This window comes from Loxodonta africana, chromosome 12, assembly GCF_030014295.1.
Source record: "Loxodonta africana isolate mLoxAfr1 chromosome 12, mLoxAfr1.hap2, whole genome shotgun sequence".
Lineage (NCBI taxonomy): Eukaryota > Metazoa > Chordata > Mammalia > Proboscidea > Elephantidae > Loxodonta > Loxodonta africana.
The window spans coordinates 43,147,145-43,172,326 of NC_087353.1; the positions used below are offsets into that span (position 1 = coordinate 43,147,145).

Consider the following 25,182-nt stretch of genomic DNA (forward strand, 5'->3'; position numbering starts at 1 on the left):
CGGGATAAACTGAATGCTTCGAAGGTCAGTGGAGCAAGGGCAGGAGGTTGGGGACTATGGCTTAAGGGGACTTCTAAGTCAGTTGGCAAAATAAATTCTAATATGAAAACATTCTGCATCCTACTTTGAAGTGTGGCATCTGGGATCTTAAATGCTAACAAGCGGCCATCTAAGATACATCAATTGGTCTCAACCCATCTGGATCAAAGGAGAATGAAGAACACCAAGGTCACACAATAACTGTGAGCCCAAGAGATAGAAAGGGCCACATGAACTAGAGACTTACATCATCCTGAGACCAGAAGACCTAGATGGTGCCCAGCCACAACCGATGACTGCCCTGACAGGGAGCACAACAGAGAACCCCTGAGGGAGCAGGAGAACAGTGGGATGCAGACCCTAAATTCTCATGAAAAGACCAGACTTAATGGTCTGACTGAGACTAGAAGAATCCCGGCGGTCATGGTCCCCAGACCTTCTTTTGGGCCAGGACAAGAATCATTGCCAAAGACAAGTCATCAGACATGGAAGGGACTGGACAATGAGTTGGAGAGAGATGCTGATGAGGAGTGAGCTACTTGTATCGGGTGGACCCTTGAGACTTTGTTGGCGTCTCCTGTCTGGAGGGGAGATGGGAGGGTAGAGAGGGTTAGAAACTGACAAAAGGGTCACGAAAGGGAGAGACTGGAGGGAGGGAGTGGGCTGACTCATTAGGGGGAGAGTAAATGGGAGTATGTAGTAAGGTGTATGTAGGCTTATGTGTGACAGACTGACTTGATTTGTAAACTTTCACTTAAAGCACAATAAAAATTATTAAAAAAAAAAAGTGCTTCCTAACATGAAACAAATTTGATGGGTTTATTTACTTTTTACAATTTAATGAGAAACATTAACTTTTACTCAATAGACATAGCACCTTTGTGGCTGTGGAAATGAACTCGGACTCTTAACTAACTTGTGGTTTCTGGTTCACTAGGAGAACTAGGTTTTCCTTTTTGTTTTTTAATCTGAACCTTGTCAACCATTCCACATTTTATATGTATAGAGTGGAAGTGTGTGTGTGTGTGTGTGTGTGTGTGTGTGTGTGTGTATACATAGTAATATATTTTGAAATGGGGGTTGTATTATTAAGGAAACCATAACAGCAGTAACAGACAACCCCGTATCCCTAGGGCTAACAAAGTAAAGGTTTATTTTTTTGCCATTTCAGTTCATTGGTGGTCAGTTCATTGGATGACGGGAAGGCTCCGCTTCATGTAGGCATTCTGAGACCTGATTCTGTGTGGCCGCTCCACCATCTCCTATGGTCTCAGCATCCTCCTCTGCTCAGGCCAACAGGCAGAAGGGATAAGAGTACATGAAGGCCCTTAGGGGTCAGGTCAAAAAATGGCATTTATCCCTTCCACCACATCCCATTGGTCAAATTTCACTCATTTGCACTACCTCTCTGCAGGGAAGTTGGGAAATTTGTTTAGCTGTGCCCAAGAGGAAAAGGAAGAATTTTGATGAGCATATAGCAGTGCCCTGCCACAGAAGTTTAAAAAGACAGGCACAAGGATGTTGATGGCCGTGTTGTTAGTTATGGGGTAAAAACTGGGAAAAGACCAAATGTTATTGATGATATAACAAAAACCAAACCAAATGCGTTGCCGTCAAGTTGATTCCAACTCATAGCGACCCAAAGGACAGTATAACTGTCCCATAGAGTTTCCAAAGAACGGCTAATGTATTTGAACTGCCGACCTTTAGGTTAGCAGCCATAGCTCTTAATGACAGTACCACCAGGGCTCCATTGACAGCAGGGGATGAGTGAATAAATGGTGTGAAATTCACTCAGTGGAGTATTATACAACTATGAAAATGACAAGCTGTAAGGAGATGAAATCTTAGACACCTAATGCTGATTGAAAAAGCAAATTATCAGAGACATACAATATGATAGAATTTTTATATAAAAAGCTCAAACACAAGCAAAACCAAATATATTGTTTAGGGATATAAAAAATATGTATTAAAGCCATTTTTCTTAAAGCAAAGAAACGATAAACAAATTTTAGGATTGTGGTTAGCTCTGGGGAGAAAGGCAGGGGGATTGAATGGGAGGAGAGAACATACAGGTAGCTTCAGACCTGTGGGTTATGTTCTCATTCTGACAAGTTTTGATTCAGGAGACGTCCTTTTTTTTTTTTTTTTCACTATGTTACCGAACATACGTGTGTGTTACAAATATTCTTTGGTATCTAACAAATATTGCATAGTAATTTTAAAAAGATCAAACTCAAACACTGTAATTAATAGTAGTAAAAATAAATCCTTATTAGTTATAAGAATGGGGCAAGGAACAAACTCAACACTGGAAAAGTGACTCAGCGTCCACATTGATTGGCATTCCTGCCTGATGCTAGTGAACTGACGTGCCTTTGGGCTGGGTCTACCTAAGGTCACAAATGTTGTGGCCCCATTGTTTTGATCAGCCCCAGTGCCCTAGTCAGAATACTATCTGGTAATTCAACAGTTTTCTTAACTTGCCGCTGCTTCTTGCTGTCGTTGTTGTTAGGTGCCATCAAGTAGATTCCAGCTCACAGCAACCCTACTGACAACAGAACGAAACACTGCCCGGTCCTGCACCATCCTTACAGTTGTTGTTATGTTTGAGCCCATTGTTGCAGCCACTGTGTCAGTCCATCTCATTGAGGGTCTTCCTCTTTTCCACTGACCCTGTACTTTACCAAGCATAACGTCCTTCTCCAGGGCCTGATTCCTCCTGACAACATGTCCAAAGTATGTAAGACGCGGTCTCGCCATCCTTGCTTCTAAGGAGCATTCTGGTTGTACTTCTTCCAAGACAGATTTTTTTGTTCTTCTGGCAGTCCGTGGTATGTTCAATATTCTTTGCCAACACCACAATTCGAAGGCGTCAATTCTTCTTCGGTCTTGCTTATTCATTGTCCAGCTTTCACATGCGTGTGATGTGATTGAAAATACCATGTTTTGGGTCTGGCTTGGGTCAGGCGCACCTTAGTCTTCAAGTTGACATCTTTGCTTTTCAACACTTTAAAGAGATCCTTTGCAGCAGATTTGCCCAGTGCAATGGGTCTTTTGATTTCTTGATGGATGCTTCCATGGGCGTTGATTGTAGATCCAAGTAAAATGAAATCCTTGACAACTTCAGTCTTTTCTCCATTTGTCATGATGTTGGTTATTGGTCCAGTTGTGAGGATTTTTGTTTTCTTTATGTTGAGGCATAATCCATACTGAAGACTGTGGTCTTTGATCTTCATCAGTAAGTGCTTCAAATCCTCTTCACTTTCAGCAAGCAAGGTTGTGACATCTGCATAACGCAGGTTGTTAATGAATCTTCCTCCAATCCTTATGCCCTGTTCTTCATATAGTCCAGCTTCTTGGATTATTTCCTCAGCATACAAATTGAATAGGTATGGTGAAATGATACAACCCTGAAAACTTGGCCCTGCAGTTTTCATTAAATCAGTTATCCTCATCCATTGAATCATTTCTCTTAGAGTCTTGGTATATAGTGTGTCTGGATATCTACTGCAGAGATTATTTCCCTGCAGAGAAATGCAAAGCTTCATTGTGATCCTTCCCAATGAAAAGCAAGTTTTGCATATCTAAATTCACTAAATACCCCAAAACTGTTGCTGTCAAGTCAATTCTGACTCATAGCGACCCTATAAGACAGGGTAGAACTGCCCCATAGGGTTTCTAAGGTGCGCCTGGTGGATTTGAACTGCTGATCTTTTGGTTAGCAGCCAAGCTCTTAACCACCATGCCACCAGGGCTCCAAATATACTAAGTACTATCCCTTTAAAAGCATCTCTTGCCTACAAAGACATTACTAAATCCATCATTTCAGCAAACAAAAGCTGAAATAGAAGTCATTGCTGTACAGTTATCACCACAGGTACATGCCCAACTTCCAGAGCAGCCACATTACTTAATAAACATGTCAATCCTCTTATCTTAAAATGAAAGACCTAAAGGAACCACTGCCACAATAATCCCTTATCTGGCAGCCGAGGAACTGTCTGTAAATAATCAATCCAGAACAGTCTGCTGGCTTGTTTTCTCCTGCCCTTCCCCCCTCCTCCTCCTCTTTTGCTCAACAGTTTTAGTCTTTGCAGTCTCCACCCTCTATAGTGATTCTGTGTTCTCTGCACCAGGAATGAGTCAGCATGTGGATACATACCTGCATTTCCAGGGAAATAGACTGAGGTTATCAAAAAACCCAATCTGTCCAACCATAGATAAAATTAAGGTGTTTTATAGCAACCCAGATAGTTAGCTCAGCAGTCACACTCTCGGGAACATGCGGTCCAGCTCCTTTGGGTGATACCTAGCTGGGGAGTGACTTTCGGTCTCCTGAGTAAAAGGTTCAGTTCTCAGACAGCAAATCCTTTGTGAAAGGAAACAGACTTTGTCAAAACTGGGTGGTGACGAGATAAAGGCCAGCAACTCCTGTTTGAATGTTTGTCATTTTGGTGGGGATTTTGTTTAACAAGGTTCCTACCTTATCTGTCTTCTTTTAGATTTATAGCTCCAGAGCTCATAAAAGGGAGGTCACAGATGTGAACATGGGCTTGGAAAGATGAAAAACAGACCTAGGCTATCCGATAGCAGTAATCCTGGAACATTTTGGTTTTAGTTGTTGTCATTTTTACATTGAAGATCACATCAGGCTCTCTAATTATACTTGACTAATAGTTCTTTGCAGCACTTGGCTACTATCCATATTATGAAAATGCTGGAAAGGATGTTACCATGGCATTGTTCATAGCACCTGTGCTATTTTCCATTGCTCTCCCTTGGAAAACAGGGTTAAGTCCACTATTATTTATTAAACACCTGCCTTGGGCCATGCACTGTATTAGGTACATGAATAAGATACAGTTCCTCCCTCATGAAACTTAAAATCAGAAAATCATCATTATACCCCATTATTCTAGAAAATCGTATTTAAATTGTCTCTTAAGAAAGGACTAGATAGAGGAACAAAGGCTTTAAGTGGTAGGGTCTGGTGCACACACGTACATGTTGTGGTCTTTGTGCCTTGGAGAGGATTTTGGCCACTGCTGCTACTGGTCATATATTCGATTGTGCCTAAACCAGATACCACCTTTATCTTCCCACCCCTGAGCTAGGAATCAACCTGCTGTTCACTAGATGGTGTGATTATTCCTTCAGTGTATTCTTATCTTCTGCTGTTTCTGTGGAATCCAAATCACAATAGTAGTTGTCATTTATAGAACCAACTAGCCAGTCACTATGCTAGGAACGTCATGTACATTACCTCATGTAATCCTCACAACAGTCCTACAAGATAAAAACCAAGAGTGCTGTTCTCCCATTGGGAAAGTAGGAAGCAGAAAGCCTTCATAACTTACCTACGATCACAAAGGTGATAAATGGCAACTGGATTTAAACTTGGATCTCAAGTGTCCAGATTCAAACTCTAAGCTCTTTCTGCTGTGCCGTGCTTTATCTTATTCACACAATAAGGTAATGCTAATATTTCTTGATCTTCTTAGTGATATGATTTTGCCCTGTTACCCTGGGGTCCTGGAGTCAGTTATGCATGGGGTGCGCGAACACTGAGTTGACATATATAGATTATATACAAAGTCCTGGAGGCAAAACAGGATGTGGAACACATTATTTGGTTTTCTCACATTTGGAAGATGTCCATCCATGAACACACAACTAGATCTCAGTGGAATGCTTAGCTTGTCTGGCAGAGTTTGAGATAAAAAGAGGCAGCTGCTTCACACGTATGGAATTCTTCGAAAGAACACAGGCCCAGAGTCTTAGGGTTTTCACCCATCATCCCAAATAGAGAAGGTTTTTTAAAAATGCAAGGTGGTTGGGTATGTTTGATTTGGTTGGGCTTGAAGCTGGGCCAGAGCCACCACAGCCACTTCCTGCTACATCAGAGAGATTGTTCCTTCAAGGCCTTGCTCACGCAGGCAGTGAACCAATATGACCTCTTCTCCTCATGTCTTGGGCCCTCAAAGGGATGCTGTGCTTCCAGCTTCAGTTACATGACTCAATCACAGTCTTCCAAATAGTGTCTGGTTTCCTTTTTCAAAGAAAGAAAATTTGAGAGATCACCCTGTTAACATATTGTGAAGGAAACAAGCCTCTTAAATATCCATGCCCTTTACAACAAGTGTTTTGTTGACACGTGGAAACTAAAGTAATTTTGTGTTATTGGAAAAGGATTTTAGAAAATACAGAAAGCATGTATTACCCCAAATCCATCCTTTATGGAGCCATCTGTTAAGAGGGAAGTGGTCAGCCAGTGAGGTTAACTGTACAATGTAATATTGAAGACTCCACTTATCAGCTTGAAAATCATCGGCTTAAAATGGGTTTTCAAGTTGTAGAGCATGTATGTTCAAGCTGATAATCACTTGTAAGTTGGGGACATTTATGCCAGTCACTAAAGTGTAGTAATCTCAGATGATCACTCCGTCAATTCTAGGCACGTGGTAGAAATTAGAGATGATTCCTACTTTCAAAGGCATTAACATTCCATTGGCATATGCGTAAAGAAAAACAGAGCATAGAAGTACATTTTAAGAGGGGAGGGAGTGGGAAAATTACGATGGCTGGTAGAGAATTGGGAGAATTATTTTGGGAAAGCATCCAAGAGGAGGTGGTTTTAAGATCTACTTTGTAGATCAGGTGTGGTATAATGACAGGAGAAAGGAGATTATTTCTAGTATTTTGGCCAGTTTACTGTTCATGAAAAGCAATGCACTGCACCTTGGTGGAGTCCATGATGGAACTCCATTAAGCACTGTAATTCAAAAAGCCTAATAGAACTCAGACACCCATGGTAAAGTTGTATAAGCTAAGTGAAATATCAATTTTTTCTAGCTTTGAGTTTAGAATCATGTCATCTTGGTTTAGCAGTTATAGTCAAGTTGATTCTGACTCATGGTGATCCCATGTGTTTCAGAGTAGAACTGTGCTCCATAGTATTTTCAGTGGCTGTGACCTTTTGGAAGCACATTGTCAGGGCTTTCTTCTGAGGTGCCTCCAAGTGAATTCAAACTGCCAGCCTTTAGTTAGTAACTGAGTGTTTAACTATTTGTGCCACCCAAGGACTCCCAGCTTGGTGTAGTATTGTGAGTATCTTGTGGGAAAAATTGTCATTGAGTAAAATGCTTTAAATTTGCAGCTTTGGGGAGGGAATTGCAGTGAGAGATGGAACCTCATATAATGAAGGGGCAACCTATTGCTTAGGCTCAAAGATAAGAGGATGGCAGACGTGGTTCAACTCAAGGATTCAGACCTTGGTATAAGTCAAGACAATCAAATGAAGGTGTGGCTTGATAGAAGTTTACCTCTATTCCAGAGGGTGCTATGGGGATAGCAGAAAGCTGGGGATAGCAGTCAACAGATAGTTATTGAGCATTTCCCGTATCAGAAGTACAAGTGATATGAGATGGTGCCTGCCCTCAAGTTGCTCATTGTCCAGAAAGGAAGCCTGAACTACCAGGAAAGCCCCCAGTGCTCCAGAGTTCCGTGAGGACCAGAGGAGAGAGCGACTTGCTCTGCCTGAGGAAGCTGGGGGAGGCTTCACGAAGACACCATTTGAACTGGGTGCTGACCTGACTGAAACTGCAGATGAGGTCTGGGAGGTGGGGAGACGCTGAGGGCCCAGCAGCACCCGTCTTCACCTACAGGGCCTGGCCTCTCCTTGAGGCGGGAAGAGTGTGATGCCATCTCGTCGCAGAAAGCCATCTTCACAGCCACACTCCGCTTAGGCCAGTCTTCTGGAACGCCACCAGACTTTTTCCTTTACCTGGTGAAGATCAAAGGTAAGAGCTAATACGGGAATGTGGAGCTACCATGTTGGCCCAGTTTAGGAGACAGGTGTACTGGATGCCCTGGATTGAACATCGTCTGCTCCACCCAGCTTTTAATGGCAGAACCAGACTTCTGTGAACTGAGGCTGACAACCTTAGAGTCATGCTTAATTTCTCCTTCTCTTTTTATACATTTAGGCACCACATGGTGCCTGAGCATGTGCAGTGCAATGTGTTGCAGTGCAATGTGGTACATTGCAGTGTGTGCTGTGCAGTGTAGTGCAGTGTGTTCAGTGCAGCATATGCAGTGCAGTGTGGAGTGGTGCAGTGTCACACTGTGCAGTGTGTACAGTGGTTCCGGCCCTGGCTGCACTTCAGAACCCCTCAGAGCCTTTGAAAATCCTGACACCCAAGCATCTCCCAGCCTGTTTCCTCTCCCACCCTCCATTTGTTGAATCAGAATCTCTGATGCTGGACTTGTGTATTTTAAGACAGCTTCACAGGTAATGTGATGCCCAGCTAGTCTGGAGAACTAGACATATAGTGGGAAGAACGCTGTTCTCAGTTGAAAGCCTGGCTCTGAGACTACTTCCTCTGTGAAATGGGATTGACACTTATCCTGCCTACCTCACAGGAGTTTTCTGAGGATTGTTGTTGTTTTTAGTTGCTGTTGAGTAGGCTGCAGCTCACCATGACTTTGCATATAATATAGAACAAGAAAATAATAACATAAAACATTTTTTGAAACATAAAAAACAAATAACTTGAAAGAAACAGTAATGTGCCATTAAAAAAAAAAAAAAAAAAAAAAAAACCAGTGCCGTCTACTCAATTCCAACTCGTAGAGACCCTAGAGGATAGAGTAGAACTGCCCATAGGATTTCCAAGGTGTGGCTGGTGGATTCGTACTGCCGAGACATTTTGGTTAGCAGCTGAGCTCTTAACCACTGTGCCACCAGGGCTCCATGTTTCCCACTTCCATGCCTCCACTCTAGCTTATATCCAGTTACCTCACTCCAGGATTATTTCACGGCCTGCTGACTGGTCTGTAGCTCTCCCCTTTCCTCCCAAATATCCTGTGCCCTGCCATGCAATCAACTTTATTAAAACACGAATTTGATTTTGTTTCTTTTCAACTGAGAGGCCTCCCATGGTAGACAGGCTCACTCTACCCATCAGGTTTTCTCTTTCGCTCAGCCTTGGCCCCTTGGTTGTCCCTGCTTGCTGTCTCTCCTTGACCTCTATATCTCTCATGCATCATTTCTTAAAACTTGTCTCTTGTTTTCTCTTTGACCTGATCACCTCCCTCCCACCCCTATAGCAGTTGATCTCAGACTTTAACATGTAATACCTGAAATGGTTCTTTAATTGTCGTGTGTATTTGTATCATCATTCTGGAGTATTTGCTCACCAAGGTCCAAGATGTGTCTGAATCATTTTTAAATTATGAGATTATTGTCCACAGTGCCTAGCAGCATTAGGCCCTTGCCAGGGCTCAGCAACCTCTGGCTGAAACAGAAGAGCTGAGTGGTTTATAAAGTACTTTTCTCTACAGGCTCTCTTTCCATCATCACGACCCTGAGAGGTAGATGGTATTATTCTCCCCCTTTTGAAAGTGGGAAAAGACAGGGATGAAGAGCTTAAGTAACTTCGAACTTGTGGGAATGAGGGGGAAACAAGGGACGCTAAGTCCTTGGGTAAGCCAGAGGGTGGCACAGCCTGCAATGGGAAAGCATGGAAGTGAGTGAGCATCCTGCGTGCAGCGCACAGGGCGTGGCTGGGCTGAAGGAGTGAAGACGTAGCAGAAGCGACCAGTCAGCACCACTATTACAGTGGGCTGTTCACCAGGAGCCAGAGCAGAATTCAGGTGGCTCTGGCTGCATTCTGGGCTGTGGCTCCCCTCAGCAGCCTACTTGGTACATGTCAAGTGAGTCAGGAGGGATTAAGGTGACTCAGCTTCTGCCCTGGTCGGAGCCAGGCAGTAGACTTTATAGCCCATTTCCTGGGGAATTTTCGGAAGGACCAGTGATTTCATCTTTCTATTATAATGCACCGGTGCCCTGGGAGACATTGTTCACATGGCCCGGATGAGGTCAAGTGGTCTGATCTCTTAAAGGAGAAGCTGAAACAGCAGTGGAAACTTTCTAGACCTAAAGGTGTCAGTAGTTCCATTCCTGATCAAACACTGATGATCAAACAGAGTCTTCTCCGGCTAAAGCCAGTGTGTGATTAATGTTGTTGTCATTGTTAGGTGCCGTCGAGTCGGTTCTGACTCATGGCCGTCCTGTGTACAACAGAAGGAAACACTGCCCGGTCCTGCACCATCCTCACAATCATTGCTGTGTTTGAACCCATTATTGCAGCCACTGTGTCAGTACATCTCGTTGAGGGTCTTCCTCTTTTTTGATGACCCTCTACTTTAGTAACCATGATGTCCTTCTCCAGGAACTGGTCCCTCCTGATAACATGTCCAAAGGATGTGAGACAAAGTCTTGTCATCCCCACTTCCAAGGAGTACTCTGGCTGTACTTCTTCCAAGACAGACTTGTTCGTTCTCTCACAGTCCGTGGTATATTCAGTATTCTTCTCCAACACCATAATTCAAAGGCATCAATTCTTTTTGGTCGCCCATATTCACTGTCCAACTTTTGCATGCATATGAGTTAAATGAAAATATCATGGCTTGGGTCAGGTGCACTTCAGTCCTCAAAGTGACATCTTTGCTCTTCAATGATTTAAAGAAGTCTTTCGCAGTAGATGTGCCCAATGTAATACATTGTTTGATTTCTTTCTTTTTTTATTTTATGTTTTACATGAACATTTACAGAGCAAATTAGTTTCTCGTTAAATGATTAATACACATATTGTTTTGTGAAGTTGGTTGCTAACCCTTCAATTTGTCAACACTCTCTTCTTCTCAACCTGGTTTCCCCCATTTCCGTTCATCCAGCTTTCCTGTCCCCTCCTGCCTTCTTGTCCTTGCCCCTGGGCTGATGTGCCCATTTAGTCTCATATACATGGTTGAGCTATGTGTATTATTGGCTGATGGGTGAGACCCAGGAATGACTTCAGGACTGAGCTAAAAGGGTGTCTGGGGGCCACGTTTTCAGGGTTTCTCCAGTCTCTGTCAGACCAGTGAGTCTGATCCTTTTTTGTGAGTTTGAATTTTGTTCTACAGTTCTCTCCAGCTCTGTCTGGAACCCTCTATTGTGATCCCTGTCAGAGCAGTCGGTGGAGGTAGCTGGGCAACATCTAGTTATGGTGGACTCAGTCTGCTGGAGGCTGTGGTAGTTGTGGTCTGTTAGTCCTTTGGACTAATCTTTCTCTTGTATCTTTGGTTTTCTTCATTCTACCTTGCTCCACACCGGGTGGTACCAGTGGAGCATTTTTGATGACCGCTCACAAGCTTTTAAGGCCCAAGACACTACTCACCAAAGTAGGATGTGGAATGTTTTCTTTATAAACTATCTTATGCCAATTGAGCTAGATGTCCCCCAGGACCACAGTCCCCAGCCTTCAAATCAGTAATTCAGTTCCTCAGGGAGTCTGGATGTATTTATGAAGCTTCTGTGACTTTGCCTTGGTCCAGATGTGGTGACTTCCTCAGCATTGTGTACTGTCTTACCCTTTACTAAAGTTACCACTTATCAATTGTCTAGTTAGTGTTTTTCCTTCCCCACCCCTCCCCTCCCTCATAACCATCAGAGATTGTTTCTTTCTGTGAGTTTTTATAATAGTGGTCTCATACAATAGTTGTCCTTTTGTAATTGACTTATTTCACTCATCATAATGCCCTCCAGATTCATCCAGGTTGTGAGATGTTTCACAGCTTCATCATTGTTCTTTATTGGTGCATAGTATTCCTTTGTGTGTATGTACTATAGTTTGTTTATCCATTCATATGTTGATGGGCATTTAAGTTGTTTCCATCTCTTTCTGTTGTGAATAATGCTGCAATGAATATGGGTGTGCGTATGTCTATTCGTGTGATGGCTTTTATTTCTCTAGGATATATTCTTAAGAGTGGGGTAGCTGGATCGTATGTATTTCTTTTTCTAGCTTTCTAAGGAAGTGCCATATCATTATCCAAAACGGTTGTACCATTTTGCATTCCACATCATTTGACTTCTTGATTGCTGCTTCCATGGACATTTTTGTGGATCCAAGCAAAATGAAATCCTTGACAACTTCAGTATTTCCTCTGTTTATCATGATGTTACTTATTAGTCCAATTGTGAGGATTTTTATTTTATGTTGAGGTATAATCCATACTGAAGGTTGTAGTCTTTGCTCTTCATCATCAGTAAGTGCTTCAAGTTTTCTTCACTTTCAGCAAGCAAGGTTGTGTCATCTGCATATTGCAGCTTGTTAATGAATCTTTCACCAATCCTGATGCCACGTTCTTCTTCTTATACTCCAGCTTCTCAGATTACAAACTCAGCATACAGATTGAATAAGTATGGTGAAAGAATACAACCCTGACACACACCTTTCCTGACTTTAAACCATGTTATATCCCCTTATTCTGTTCGAACAACTGCCCTCTTGGCCTATGTACGGGTTCCACATGAGCACAATTAAATATTCTGGAATTCCTATTCTTTGCAATGTTATCCGTAATTTGTTATGATCCACACAGTCAAATGCCTTTGCATAGTCAATACAACACAGCTAGACATCTTTCTGGTGTTCTCTGCTTTCAGCCAAGATCCATCTGGCATCAGCAATGATATTCTTCATTCCATGTCCTCTTCTGAATCTGACTTGAATTTCTGTCACTTCCCTGTCAGTGTACTGCTGTAACCGTTTTTGAATTGTCTTCAGCAAAATTTTACTTGCATGTGATATTAATGATATTGTTTGATAATTTCTGCATTCTGTTGGATCACCTTTCTTTGAAATGAATACAAATATGGATCTCTTCCAGTTGGTTGACCAGCTAGCTGTCTTCCATATATCATGGCATAGATGAGTGAACACCTCCAGCACTGCACCTGTTTGTTGAAACATCTCAGTTGATATTTCATCAATTTTGGAGCCTTGTTTTTCACCAGTGCCTTCAGTGCAGCTTGGACTTCTTCCTTCAGTATCATTAGCTCTTGATCATATGCTACCTCCTAAAATGGTCTAACGTCGACCAATTCTTTTTGGTATAGTGAGTGTGCATTCCTTCCATGAATTAATAGTGTTTTGATATTTCAGTGTTGCTGCTTGACTTATGAAGGTATAAACTCCATGCAGGTGACCTGCTCCTGCCTGTGGTTGAATTCACTGAACTTATTGCCTAACTGGGACAGGCCTTGGGTGGGACTGGTGAGAGCTGACAACACCAGGCCCAGAAAGCAAGCTAAAAACCAGCAGGCAGGCCTGAGGGTTGGAAAGCCATACTCCAAGTGGGTGGAGTACCAAAGCCTGGTTGTGTGTCTAGAGAATTCAGGGTGTGGTGAGGGATTAGCTACTGGGAGAGCAAAGATTAATATTTAATACATAGGCATTTATTAGCGTGGCTGGAGCTTTTGTCAAAAATGTCATAAATTCACAGTTTAGGATTATAAAGCAAATAAAATTCCTAATATTTCTATTTTAACAGCCAGTGAGCATCCTAACTAGAAGAGTGCAGAGTCATTGATTTATCTTTTGCCTATAATATGAAAATTCTAGTTTTCATAAACTGTTAGAACTTGTTAGAAGGATTATTCCTGCCTCCAACACCCTGCCCATGTCAAAGGTTAGAAGGAATAAACCACATTTTCTTTAAAACATTTAATGAAACCCTCGACCTTTTCCTAAGTCTGCCCAATTTTGATCTCAAAAAAGAAAAGGGGAAGGGGTCCAGGGGGCTAATATGACAGCACGATTTGTACCTTCACAAGTAAATATTACAATTTAGCTGGGCATCTTGTGGAAGCTTGTTAGTTCAAAGTGACTCACTTGCGTAGATGAAGTTATTTTTAGAGTTGTAATTTGTACTGTTTAGAAAAGAATAAAGAGATGGTAAAAGGCTAGATCACTCATTATAGCTTACGGAGCTCATGAACCCAGCATCCGTGCAAAAGATGACTAAGCAAGGGGTCGGTTGGTACTTTCTCTCAGAATTTTACAGACATGAGTCATCCACTTTAGTCCACAGACACAGCATCGAGGTACCTGTGACTCAGCTCCTATTTAGAAAGAGCACTAGAATTCAATTCTGATACATTTTTGTAGTTAAGTAGTAAGGAAATTACATAGCAAAGCAAAATATGCCTTGGTACCACGCAGCAATCGGATGTTTTTAGCTAGAAGTAATTTATCTTTATCTCTGGTCTTTGAAAGACTATTTGTGATCCATGCTGGGTGAATGCCCATTCAGTCTGCTGCTGTACATTGCAATGCCACCTTCTTTATGTTCGGCTCATTGACCCAAGTGCATGATTATCCTCAGTAGAGATCTCAGACTCATCCTTTCTGTATGAAAATGTCTGGTATTCAGGCCCATTTCCTTTAACCAAATACATATATGTGTGAGTAGATATATGTGTCAATCTTCAGCATAAAATACTAAGATTCTAGTTTTCATAAACTGGCAGAAATAGCTTTCAAAGACTCTCTCCCTCCATGCTCCACCTACGCCAGGAGTTTCTATTTTCTTATTTTTTTTCTTCAACTGTACACACAAACACAAATACACCAGTGTGCATATGCACATGGATAAGAATTATCGCTATAAGTGAACAATCTTGTCAAAGCCAATGTGTTCTTCTTTCTGGAGGCCTGCTGCTTTGTTTTCTGGGTGGGGACCTACTGGGCCAGGAGGCTGTGCCTCGCTCAGGATCTCCCATCAGCACTGTGTGCACTGAGCATGCAGCCTGTTTAGAGGTAAGCCCTCAGAACATAAATACATAGAATATGTTCCTTAGCAATTTGCAGGCATATCAATAGACTGTTCATAACCAAAAGAATTATTAATTCTGTCAAAGAAAAAGACAAATAATGAAAAGCACACTCTTTTTATGTGGTAAAATATATATAACATAAATTTGCCATTTTAACCATTTTTTACTTACTGGATTTTAATTTCAATTTTTTTGAAGTGTAAACCTCTTCATTTTTTTTTATTGTTGTTGTAAATATACACAGCAGAACATATACCAGTTCAACAATTTCTACATGTACTATTCAGTGACATTGATTATATTCTTCAACTTATGCAACCATTCTCACCCTGCTTTTTGGAATTGTTCCTCCCCCACTGACATCATTTCAATCATTTTTAATTGTACAGTTCAGTGGCTTTAATTACGTACAGCCCCTTTTAACCACTTCTGTTGTCAAAGCTTGGTCCTATTGCCAAAAGAAAAAAGAGACCAACTCATCAAACACTTGGTATCTACTGTAGACCAAGCCCTATGTTAGGCCCTTCAGTCACAGAAATGAGTAGGTGCACTGAAGGAGTTTGCAGTCAGGTAGGGGAGACAGACATGTAAACACATAAATACAAATACTGTGTGGAAAATGCTATCATACAGGTGTTATAAAAGGGTTGTGGGATAACAAAAGCAGAGGCAGCTACCACCTCTGAGAAGCTTTACAGAAATGTCCTCAGAGCTATGTCTTTAAGTGTGAATAAAAATTCGCTAGGCAGATAAGGAAGAAACAATGTTTCAGGCAAAGAGAACAATGTGCTCTTGAACTGATGTAGTGGATTCTAAATACTGGGAATAGTTCATAGGCTGAGTTTTTAGGGTACATGAGTTAAGGGAGTTATGGGAAATGAAGTAGGAAAGAAATGTGCCTCATTATGAAGTGCCTTGTATGTAAGGAGCTCAAAATATATCCTATTCCTGATGGAAGCCTTAGAAGGATTTTAAACCAGGATGTGACATTATCTCAATTATACTATCACTCTAATGGCACAAGGAGGATGAATTCAAGTGGGAAGAAGCTGGGGGCAGGAAAATCACTTGGGGAAACTAGTTGAAGCAAGAGAATGTGAGGTACTAAAATAATAGGAGTAGGGAGTGAGAGAAATTGATAGATTCTAGAAATACTTAAGAAGTAGAATCAGCAGGACCTAGTGAACAATCCGATTTAGGGTCAGAGGGAGGAATTGCAGATTACTATGTAATTCCTTGCTACAGTAGTTTACCAGAGAGTAGAAATTTAAGAAAAAGACTAGACTTGGAGGGAAAGAAAATGAATTTGAAAATTTTGAACTTGATGTGTTTGTGAGATAGGCAAGTGGAAGTGTTCAGTAAGTAGACCAAAATATGAGAGCGAAGCTTAGAAGAGCAGTCCTGACCGATGGAGGTTTGAGTGTGAACCATGTACCAGTGGCAGTTGGAGCCATTGAGCTGGGGGAAGGCCACCATTTCATGGTGGGCAGAATAAGATTCCTGGATGGAGTCTCATAAGCAGCAGAAGGTTGAAATGAGAGCCAGGGAAGAGTGGTGCCGGGAAGGCAAGAGAGGACAGGATTTGAGAAGGCAGGAGTGGCAAGTGAGATGAGAATGAAGAGCATTTGATTTGGTAGTTAATGGCCATGGTGGATGTAAAAGAAACACCCATGCATTAGAACAGGCGGAAGCCAGGTGTTAATGGGCTACAGAATCATTTGGCGGTGAAGAGGTTGAGCCAGTACTCTTTTAAGAGTTTGGGGAATTAAAGGAAAAGTGAATGGACAGTAGCTAGCAGGCATGGCCTAGAGAGGGACTTTTTTTTTTTTTTAAGTTGTTTTATTGTTGGGAAAAAAAACAGATAACACAATATTTGCCAATTCAATATTTTTCACTTGCACAGTTCAGTGAACCAATTACATCAATCATGTTGTTCAACCATCACCAACATCCAGTTTTCTTTTTTATTATACTTTAGGTGAAGGTTTACAGAACAAACTAGCTTCTCATTAAACAGTTAATACACATATTGTTTTATGACATTGGTTAACAATCCCACGACATGTCAACACTCTCCCTTCTCAACCTTTGTTCCCTAGTACCAGCTTTCCTGTCCCTTCCTACCTTCTAGTCCTTGCCTCTGGGCTGTTGTGCTGCTGTAGTCTCATTTTGTTTTATGGGCCTGTCTAATCTTTGGCTGAAGGGTGATCCTCGGGAGTGACTTCATTACTGAGCTAAAAGAGTGTCCAGGGCCATACTCTGTCAGGCCAGTAAGTATGGTCTTTTGTGTGTGTGAGTTAGACTTTTGTTGTACATTTTTTTCTACCTCTGTCTGGGATCCTGTATTGTAATCCGTGTCAGAACAGTCAGTGGTGGTAGCCAGGTACCATCTCATTGTACTGGACTCATTCTGGTGGTTGCAGTGGTAGTTGTGGCCCGTTAGTCCTTTGGACTAATCTGTCCCTTGTATCGTTAGTTTTCTTCATTCTTCCTTGCTCCTGAAGGGGTGAGACCAGCAGAGTATCGTAGATGGCCACACACAGGCTTTTAAGTCCCCAGTCATTACTCACCAAAGTCGAATGTAGAACATTTTCTTTATAAATTGCGTTATGCCAATTGAGCTAGATATTCCCCGAAAGTATGCTCCTAGAGGGGGACTTTTCTTCAAATAATATATTTTATTTTTTGTTGTTGTTGAAAATATACACCGATTCAATTTCTACATGTATAATTCAGTGACAGTGATTACATTCTTCAAGTTGTGCAGCCATTCTCACCCTCCTTTTCCTTCCATCATTAACATAAACTCACTGCTCTGTAAGCTTCCTATCTAGCCTTTTGACTTGCTGTTGTCAATTTGATCCCATATAGACCTTTTTTTTTTTTTTTTAAACAGCACAATGCTCAAGGGAGACATTCTTTACTAATTAAGCTAAACTGTTCTTTGGTTTAAAGAAGACTTCAGGGGATATTTTTATTTTAAGGTTTAAAGATTATCTTAGGGCGGTAGCTCTGGAGGGGTCATCTAGCCTCAGTGGCTCCAGAAAGTCTGGATTCCATGAAAATATAAAATTCTGTTCTGCATTTTGATCGGAATTCGTCTATAGAATCTTTGATCAAAACATTCAGTAATGATAGCCAGGCACCATCTAGTTCTTCTGGTCTCTTGGCAAAGGAGGTAGTTATTCATGGAGGCAATTAGCTGTGCATTCCATTTCCTTCTCCTATTTCTGATAAGAGGAGGACTTTTTGGAATAAGAGATTCTTCACCATAAGAAGGAGCCCATGAGGAGAGATTAAAATGTATGAGGGAAGAGAGAGAGAAAAGAATTGAAAGAGCAAAATTCTAGTAGTGGTTTTAAGGGTATGGGGCCTGGGTCACAGGTCAAAGGGTAAGCCTTGGACTAAAGGGAACTCAGACTCCTCTGAGATGGAAGGAAAGGATGCACACAGATATTCATAAGTAAGAGGTATGAAGAGGGAGGAAGGTCTTGGAAATGGAGACGTTTACCCTTGACATACATTTTCTCTAAGAAGTTGGAAGCAGGATTATCTACTGGGAGGGAGTCAGGGATGCAATTAGGGGTTTTGAAGAGAGGAGTAGTTTTGGAATAATCACCAGAGCCAGCACAGCAAATTAAGAGTTGTTTTCATTTATCTCTATGTTACCAGCACCAAACAGTGCCTAGAATATATAGTAAGCACTCAAAAATGTCTGTTGAATCAATGCATTTTTAAATTGTGGTCAGAGAGTAGGATTTTAGAAGTTACTGTTTTATAGCTGGAGCACAGAAAGATGGTAAGAAGGTCCAGGGTGTAGCCATGGGACTTGGTTGCTGCAGGGAAGTGGGTGTTAATGACTTGCCCTTGTAAATGCTAAAGTTGTACCAGATGATTACAGAAATCAGAATGGAGAGGAAGACTTGAAGCAGGTATAGACATCCTCAAGAATGTTAGCATGTAACCAGGAGACTGGGTGGATGACAGCATAGAGGTGAACTAGCCAAATGTTATGAGCTTCAAAGGGGATGCTTTTTTTGCAGCAAACAAGGCTGAGTGTGTAGACAGGTGTGGGAAAGCGAGTGGCTTCCACTCAAAGGATGGCTAGGGAGAAAGCCAGGTTTCCCTCGAGACAAGGAAATGGCAGGAGAAGAAAGGAAACAGAGAATTCCTAGAGTATAAGCAGAGGTAACTAGCGTGTGGTATAGACTGGATGTCTGTTCTGAGGACCCAGAGTGACAGAGGGGCATCAGGAAGGTTCAAGAGAGCTTTTTATTTTTTTTAGATAGAAGATGAGCCTCACTGAAATTATGAGATTGGTAAACTAGGGAAGAGGTGAGTGAGAAAAAGAGGCCTGGAAGGGTCTGCACAGGGGCAGTGAGTAAGAAGGCAGTTATAACGGCGCCAAATGTCATGGTGGGGAACATGACATCTTGTCAATTAGGGATTCTGCCAGACCCTCAGAGAGCCACAGCTAGCCTGGGAGTCAGTAGGCTACACCTGCAAGCACACATGTTCCAGGAAGCCACTCAAGAGGCCTGAATTTTCCCAGCTCCTAAATGCATCAGGCACATCTAGTGGTGACTCTGACTGGAGGCTTCACTGAATGCTCCTCAGAGTGCCGTGCAGACTATTACCTGACTCTGAAGGGACACCAACAACAACTGAGAGTAAACACTTAGAAACTTTTATAGCAATTTGGCAATATTGTAACATCCAGGTGCATAATCATTTTTTCCAATCATTCAGTTTTTGTTTTTAATTTTATCAAAGTATCAGTCCATAACAGATTGGAAATTGAAATGAAGCAAAACTGACCCTTTACTTCAGAGAGTTTGAGAAGCATAGATCTACAGCATTTTCACTTCAGCCTTAGGCCCTGATGCTCAGCTCCTCAGATTAGGGGCCGCTTATACCCTGCTGTGGTCCTGCCATCCCAGTGACCAGCACAGCCAGTCTGGCCACATTATAGTCATGCGTTGCTTAACGTCCATGATACATTCTGTGAAATAGGGCATTATGTGATTTGGATATCGTGTGGACACCATATTACTTAGCAAAGTATGTATGCTTCCTCAGCCTCTGTCCCCCTCTCCAGTCCCCCCAATTCAGTGGTTTCTCCAAGCTGCCTCTCCGATCCCTCTTTTCTGGCCCCGGACCCCCTACTCCATGCCCTTCTGAAGCCCCTGCCTCTTGATCCTTTCTCCGGTGTGCCCGCCTTCCCAAGTCCAGCATCCTATCAGAGCCCGGCTGCACTAAACCAATTTGAAAGAGCGGCCACTCACAGCATGCCATGAGCAGACCGAGGAGGTTCCGCCAGGAACAGCAACCACTCAGCCATTAAGCCTGACTTGTCAAGGTCCACCGACCTCCAATGACTTGTCCCCACATCTGCCCGGGACTCCCTGCCCCATCTCCCTCTTCGCTTCCTCCCCCATCTGCTGCTTTCTTCCTGGGTCCAGACAAGCCTGTGTACTTAGCCGTATATTCTTAGCCATATACACACCTTATATACTTAGCAAAGCTATATGGGACCACAAACGTTTATGTAATCAGACATTGCCCGAATGGATATTTTGCAGCGCCTGACTGTATTCTTGGCCATAGAGTTCAGCTCCTCCTAAGCAAAACATGGAAGAGAAAGTGCAACACTCATCTGGTGCCACTAAGTTGTCTGCCTCTAGCTGTGGAGTTTCACTTGCTTTCTCTGCTACCACCTGGTCAATAGCTGGCTTGAGAGGTGAGGTGTAGAGCCCTCCCTACACCTGAGCTTTAGTCAGACAGAAACCTCAGGGCATTGCAGAGAGATGCACGTCAGCAAAGCAAGGTGTCCATTTGCTTGTATTATCTGCTGAATCAAAATGGCACATTATGGAAGAAAGGAAAAGAAAACAAAGCCTGAGCAGTAGCAAGTCTGTCTTCCCCTGAACACAGGCGGCACTGAGTGCGTCCTTCTACATTAGTACTTCTCTTGCTCTTGCCATCACTTTGTTTGCTGACTCTCCCTGATAATGAGGCTTCAGGGCACAGTTCATCTTTGCTTCAAACTGAAATCCCCTACCCTTAGCACAGGGGCTTTTTAAATGAATGTACAAAGTCACATACTTTTTTCTTATTTGACTTGTAATCATGCAATTTGGTCCTACTCTCATACCTTATCATAATTGATTTTTTTTATAATTTTTATTGTGCTTTAAGTGAAAGTTTACAAATCAAGTCAGTCTCTCATGCAAAAACCCATATACACCTTGCTACACACTCCGAATTACTCTCCCCCTAATGAGACAGCCCGCTGTCTCCCTCTACCCTCTCTTTACATGTCCATTTCACCAGCTTCTAACCCCCTCCACCTTCTCATCTCCCCTCCAGGCAGGAGATGCCAACATAGCCTCAAGTGTCCACCTGATCCAAGAAGCTCACTCCTCACCAGCATCCCTCTCCAACCCATTGTCCAGTCCAATCCATGTCTGAAGAGTTGGCTTCGGGAATGGTTCCTGTCCTGGGCCAACAGAAGGTCTGGGGGACATGACCACCGGGGTCCTTCCAGTCTCAGTCAGACCGTTAAGTCTGGACTTATGAGAATTTGGGGTCTGCATCCCACTGCTCTCCTGCTCCCTCAGGGGTTCTCTGTTGTGTTCCCTGTCAGGGCAGTCATCGGTTGTAGCTGGGCACCATCTAGTTCTTCTGGTCTCAGGATGATGTAGTCGCTGGTTCATGTGGCCCTTTCTGTCTCTTGGGCTCGTAATCACCTTGTATCCTTGGTGTTCTTCATTCTCCTTTGCTCCAGGTGGGTTGAGACCAATTGATGCATCTTAGATGACTGATTGCTAGCGTTTAAGACCCCAGACGCCACTCTTCAAAGTGGGACGTAGAATGTTTTCTTAATAGATTTTATTATGCCAATTGACTTAGTTGTCCCCTGAAACCATGGTCTCCAGACCCCTGCCCCTACTACGCTGGTCTTCGAAGCATTCAGTTTATTCAGAAAACTTATTTGGTTTTGGTTAGGCCAATTGTGCTGACCTCCCCTGCATTGTGTGCTGTCTTTCCCTTCACCTAAAGTAGTTCTTATCTACCATCTAATTAGTGAATGCCCCCTCCCACCCTCCTTCCCTCCCCCCTCTCGTAACCACAAAAGAATGTTTTCTTCTCAGTTTAAACTCTTTCTCAAGTTCTTATAATAGTGGTCTTATACATTATTTGTCCTTTTGCAACTGGCTAATTTCACTCAGCATAATGCCTTCCAGGTTCCTCCATGTTATGAAATGTTTCACAGATTCCTCACTGTTCTTTATTGTTGCATAGTGTTCCATTGAATATACCATAATTTATTTATCCATTCATCCGTTGATGGACACCTTGGTTGCTTCCATCTTTTTGCTATTGTAAACAGTGCTTCAGTAAACATGAGTGTGCATGTATCTGTTCATGTAAGGGCTCTTACTTCTCTAGGATATATTGCAAGGAGTGGGATTGCTGGATCAAATGATAGTTCTGTTTCTAGCTTTTTAAGGAAGCGCCAAATCGATTTCCAAAGTGTTTGTACCATTTGACATTCCCACCAGCAGTGTATAAGTGTTCCAATCTCTCCACAGCCTCTCCAACATTTATTATTTTGTGTTTTTTGGATTAATGCCAGCCTTCCTTGTCGGAGTGAGATGAAATCTCATTGTAGTTTTGATTTGCATTTCTCTAATGGCTAATGATCGTGAGCATTTACATCTGTTAGCTACCTGAATGTCTTCTTTAGTGTAGTGTCTATTCATATCTTTTGCCCATTTTTTAATTGGATCATAACTGATTTTTAAATGGTTAAAATGCCACAGGTCATGCTATGCTATGCTGAAAGTTTCTTTAACTCTCACTGGTCAAGAATTCCATGGCCAAGAATTCTCATGGTCATCTTCCTTGGATTTCAGACAAGCAGCTTTCTCTTCTCTTTCTGTTTAAGTATTAAACTGTGGTCCTCCTTAAATGAAACATACACACAGATATGTGTATGTATTTACATACACTTACATGTTTGTGTTTAAAGTCAGGAAAGATGTACATCAGGGTTGTATCCTTTCACAATAATTATTCAGGCTGTATGCTGACAAATAATCTGAGAACCTGGCCTATATGAAGAAGAGTGTGGCATCAGGATTTGAGGAAGACTCATTAACAACCTGCAATATGCAGATGACACAATCTTGTGTGCTTAAATTGAAGAGGATTTGAAGCACTTGTTGATGAAGATCAAAGACCAGCCTACAGTATGGATTGCACCTCAACATAAAGAAAACAAGTACCCTCATGACTGGACCAATAAGCAACATCACAATAAATGGAGAAAATAATTGAAGTTGTCAAGGATTTCATTTTACTTGAATTCACAATCAACGCTCATGGAAGCAGGAGTCAAGAAATCAAACAATGTATTGCATTGGGCAAATTTGTTGCGAAAGATCTTTTTAAAGTGTTAAAAATCAAAGACGTCACTTTGAGGACTCAGGTGCGCCTGATCTAAGCCATGATATTTTCAGTCTCCTCATAAGCATGCGAAAACTGGACAATAAATAAGGAAGACGGAAGAAGAATTGATGCTTTTGCATTATGTTGTTGGCAAAGGATATTGAATATACCATTTACTGCAAGAAGAACAAGCAAATCAGTCTTGAAAGAAGTACAGCCAGAATGCTCCTTAAAAGCAAGAATGGTGAGACTTCATCTCACATACTTTGGACATGTTATCAGGAAATACCAGTCCCTGGAGAAGGACATCATGCTTGGTAAAGTAGACAATCAGCAAAAAAGAAGAAGACCCTCAAGGAGGTGTACTGACACAGTGGCTGCAATAACGGGCTCAAGCATAACGACGATTGTGAGGATGGCACAGGACCAGGCATCCTCATTATGAGTTGGAACTGACTTGATGGCACAGAACAACAAATGACTTATGTTTGTGTGTGTGTGTGTACATATAAAAATATAGCACCACTTGATAAAGCATTCCACTAGACGCTGGGTTCCCACACCTGTTCCTGATTCATGCTGGGGTCTGCTCAGGTACTCTTTTGCAAATTTCAGTTTTATTCTTCTGTAAGCTAAGGTTGAATGTATGATTTAGCAAGTTGAACATTTAAAGAACCAAACCTGTTTTTCCACAGGACCAATGAATAATATATCAAACATAAACCATTTTGACCTATAGAAACAAAGAGATTTCCATCAAAGGGAGTGTTAGTAAGGGGTCATGAGTAAGGTGGGGCTGGTGAGAATAGCTGTTTTGTAAGAGCAGTAGGCAGGCTGAATGAGAAGGTATTAAAGTTGAATCTAACTGTTGAGTCTACATCAGGCTCTTGAAAGGTGTGAGCAGGTTTAAGGTTCTTTATTTAAAGCCCTTTCGAACTTCCCCCTCTTTTTTATTCCTAATCTGATCCTTTTCATCTGACCTTAAATGGTCTGTGTATATGAGCTTCAGCTTCTGCATTCAAACCTTATTCTTTTAACCCAAGCCTGATGGGATGTACACACCCTCTTTAGAAGGAAGGGCTCCCCCTGGGTTGACGCACCAGCATTCAAGAGACACTGTGAGCTATGACAAGGGAATTATTAAGTTGGCATCAATATGTAGGACAGATAGAAAAGGAATTATTGGTGGTAGAGAAGGATTATTGAATTACTTCAGATATGAATTGAGAACTATTTGGAGCTGGCCTAAAATGGTGGATGTGGGAGCCCTAACACAGTTGTCCTTGGGTTTAAAGAAAAGTATATTCACCTGTATGAAGTAGATTGATATATATATATATACACACACACACACATATATATACACATTCTTACTATTGTTGATCCATGGCAGAAGTAAATGTGTGGCCAGTGGAATACTACTCAGTGATAAAGAACAATGATGAATCCATGAAACATCTCATAACATGAAAGAATCTGGAAGGCATTATGCTGAGTGAAATTAGTCAGTCCCAAAACGACAAATATTGTATGATACCACTATTTTAGGAACTTAGGGAAAGGTTTAAACACAGAAGAAAATATTCTTTGATGGTTATGAGGGTGGGGAGGGAGGGAGATAGATATTCACTAATTAGATAGTAGACAAGGATTATTTTTGTTGAAGGGAAAAACAACACACAATACAGGGGATGTCAGCACAACTGAACTAAACCAAAAGCTAAGAAGTTGCCTGAGTACAACCAAACACTTCCAGGGACAGAGTAGCCGGGGTGGGAATCTAGGTACCATGGTTTCAGGGGACATCTAGGTCAACTGGCATAACAAAGTGTACTGAGAAAAATTTCTGCATCCCATTTTGGTGAGTAGCATCTGGGGTCTTAAAAGCTAGCAAGAGGCCATCTAAGATGCATCAACCCACCTGGAGCAAAGGAGAAAGAAGAACACCAAAGACACAAGGAAAATATGAGCCCAAGAGACAGAAAGGGCCACATAAACCAGAGACTTCATCAGCCTGAGAC

The 25,182-nt window shown here is 42.0% G+C and overlaps 1 protein-coding gene across 2 annotated transcripts in view; it reads left to right on the top strand.

Moving 5' to 3' along the window:
• The window catches only part of BABAM2 (BRISC and BRCA1 A complex member 2), a 682,281-nt gene that overhangs the window by 591,913 nt on the left and 65,186 nt on the right, over positions 1 to 25,182 (top strand). The window contains exon 11 of one of the 2 annotated variants that reach the window (XM_023550554.2): positions 7,710 to 7,844. The exons of the other annotated variant lie outside the window; for it this stretch is intronic. Within the exon in view, the coding sequence (XP_023406322.1) occupies positions 7,710 to 7,844 (135 nt within the window). The remainder of the gene's footprint in view (positions 1 to 7,709; positions 7,845 to 25,182) is intronic. 2 annotated transcript variants of the gene reach the window in all.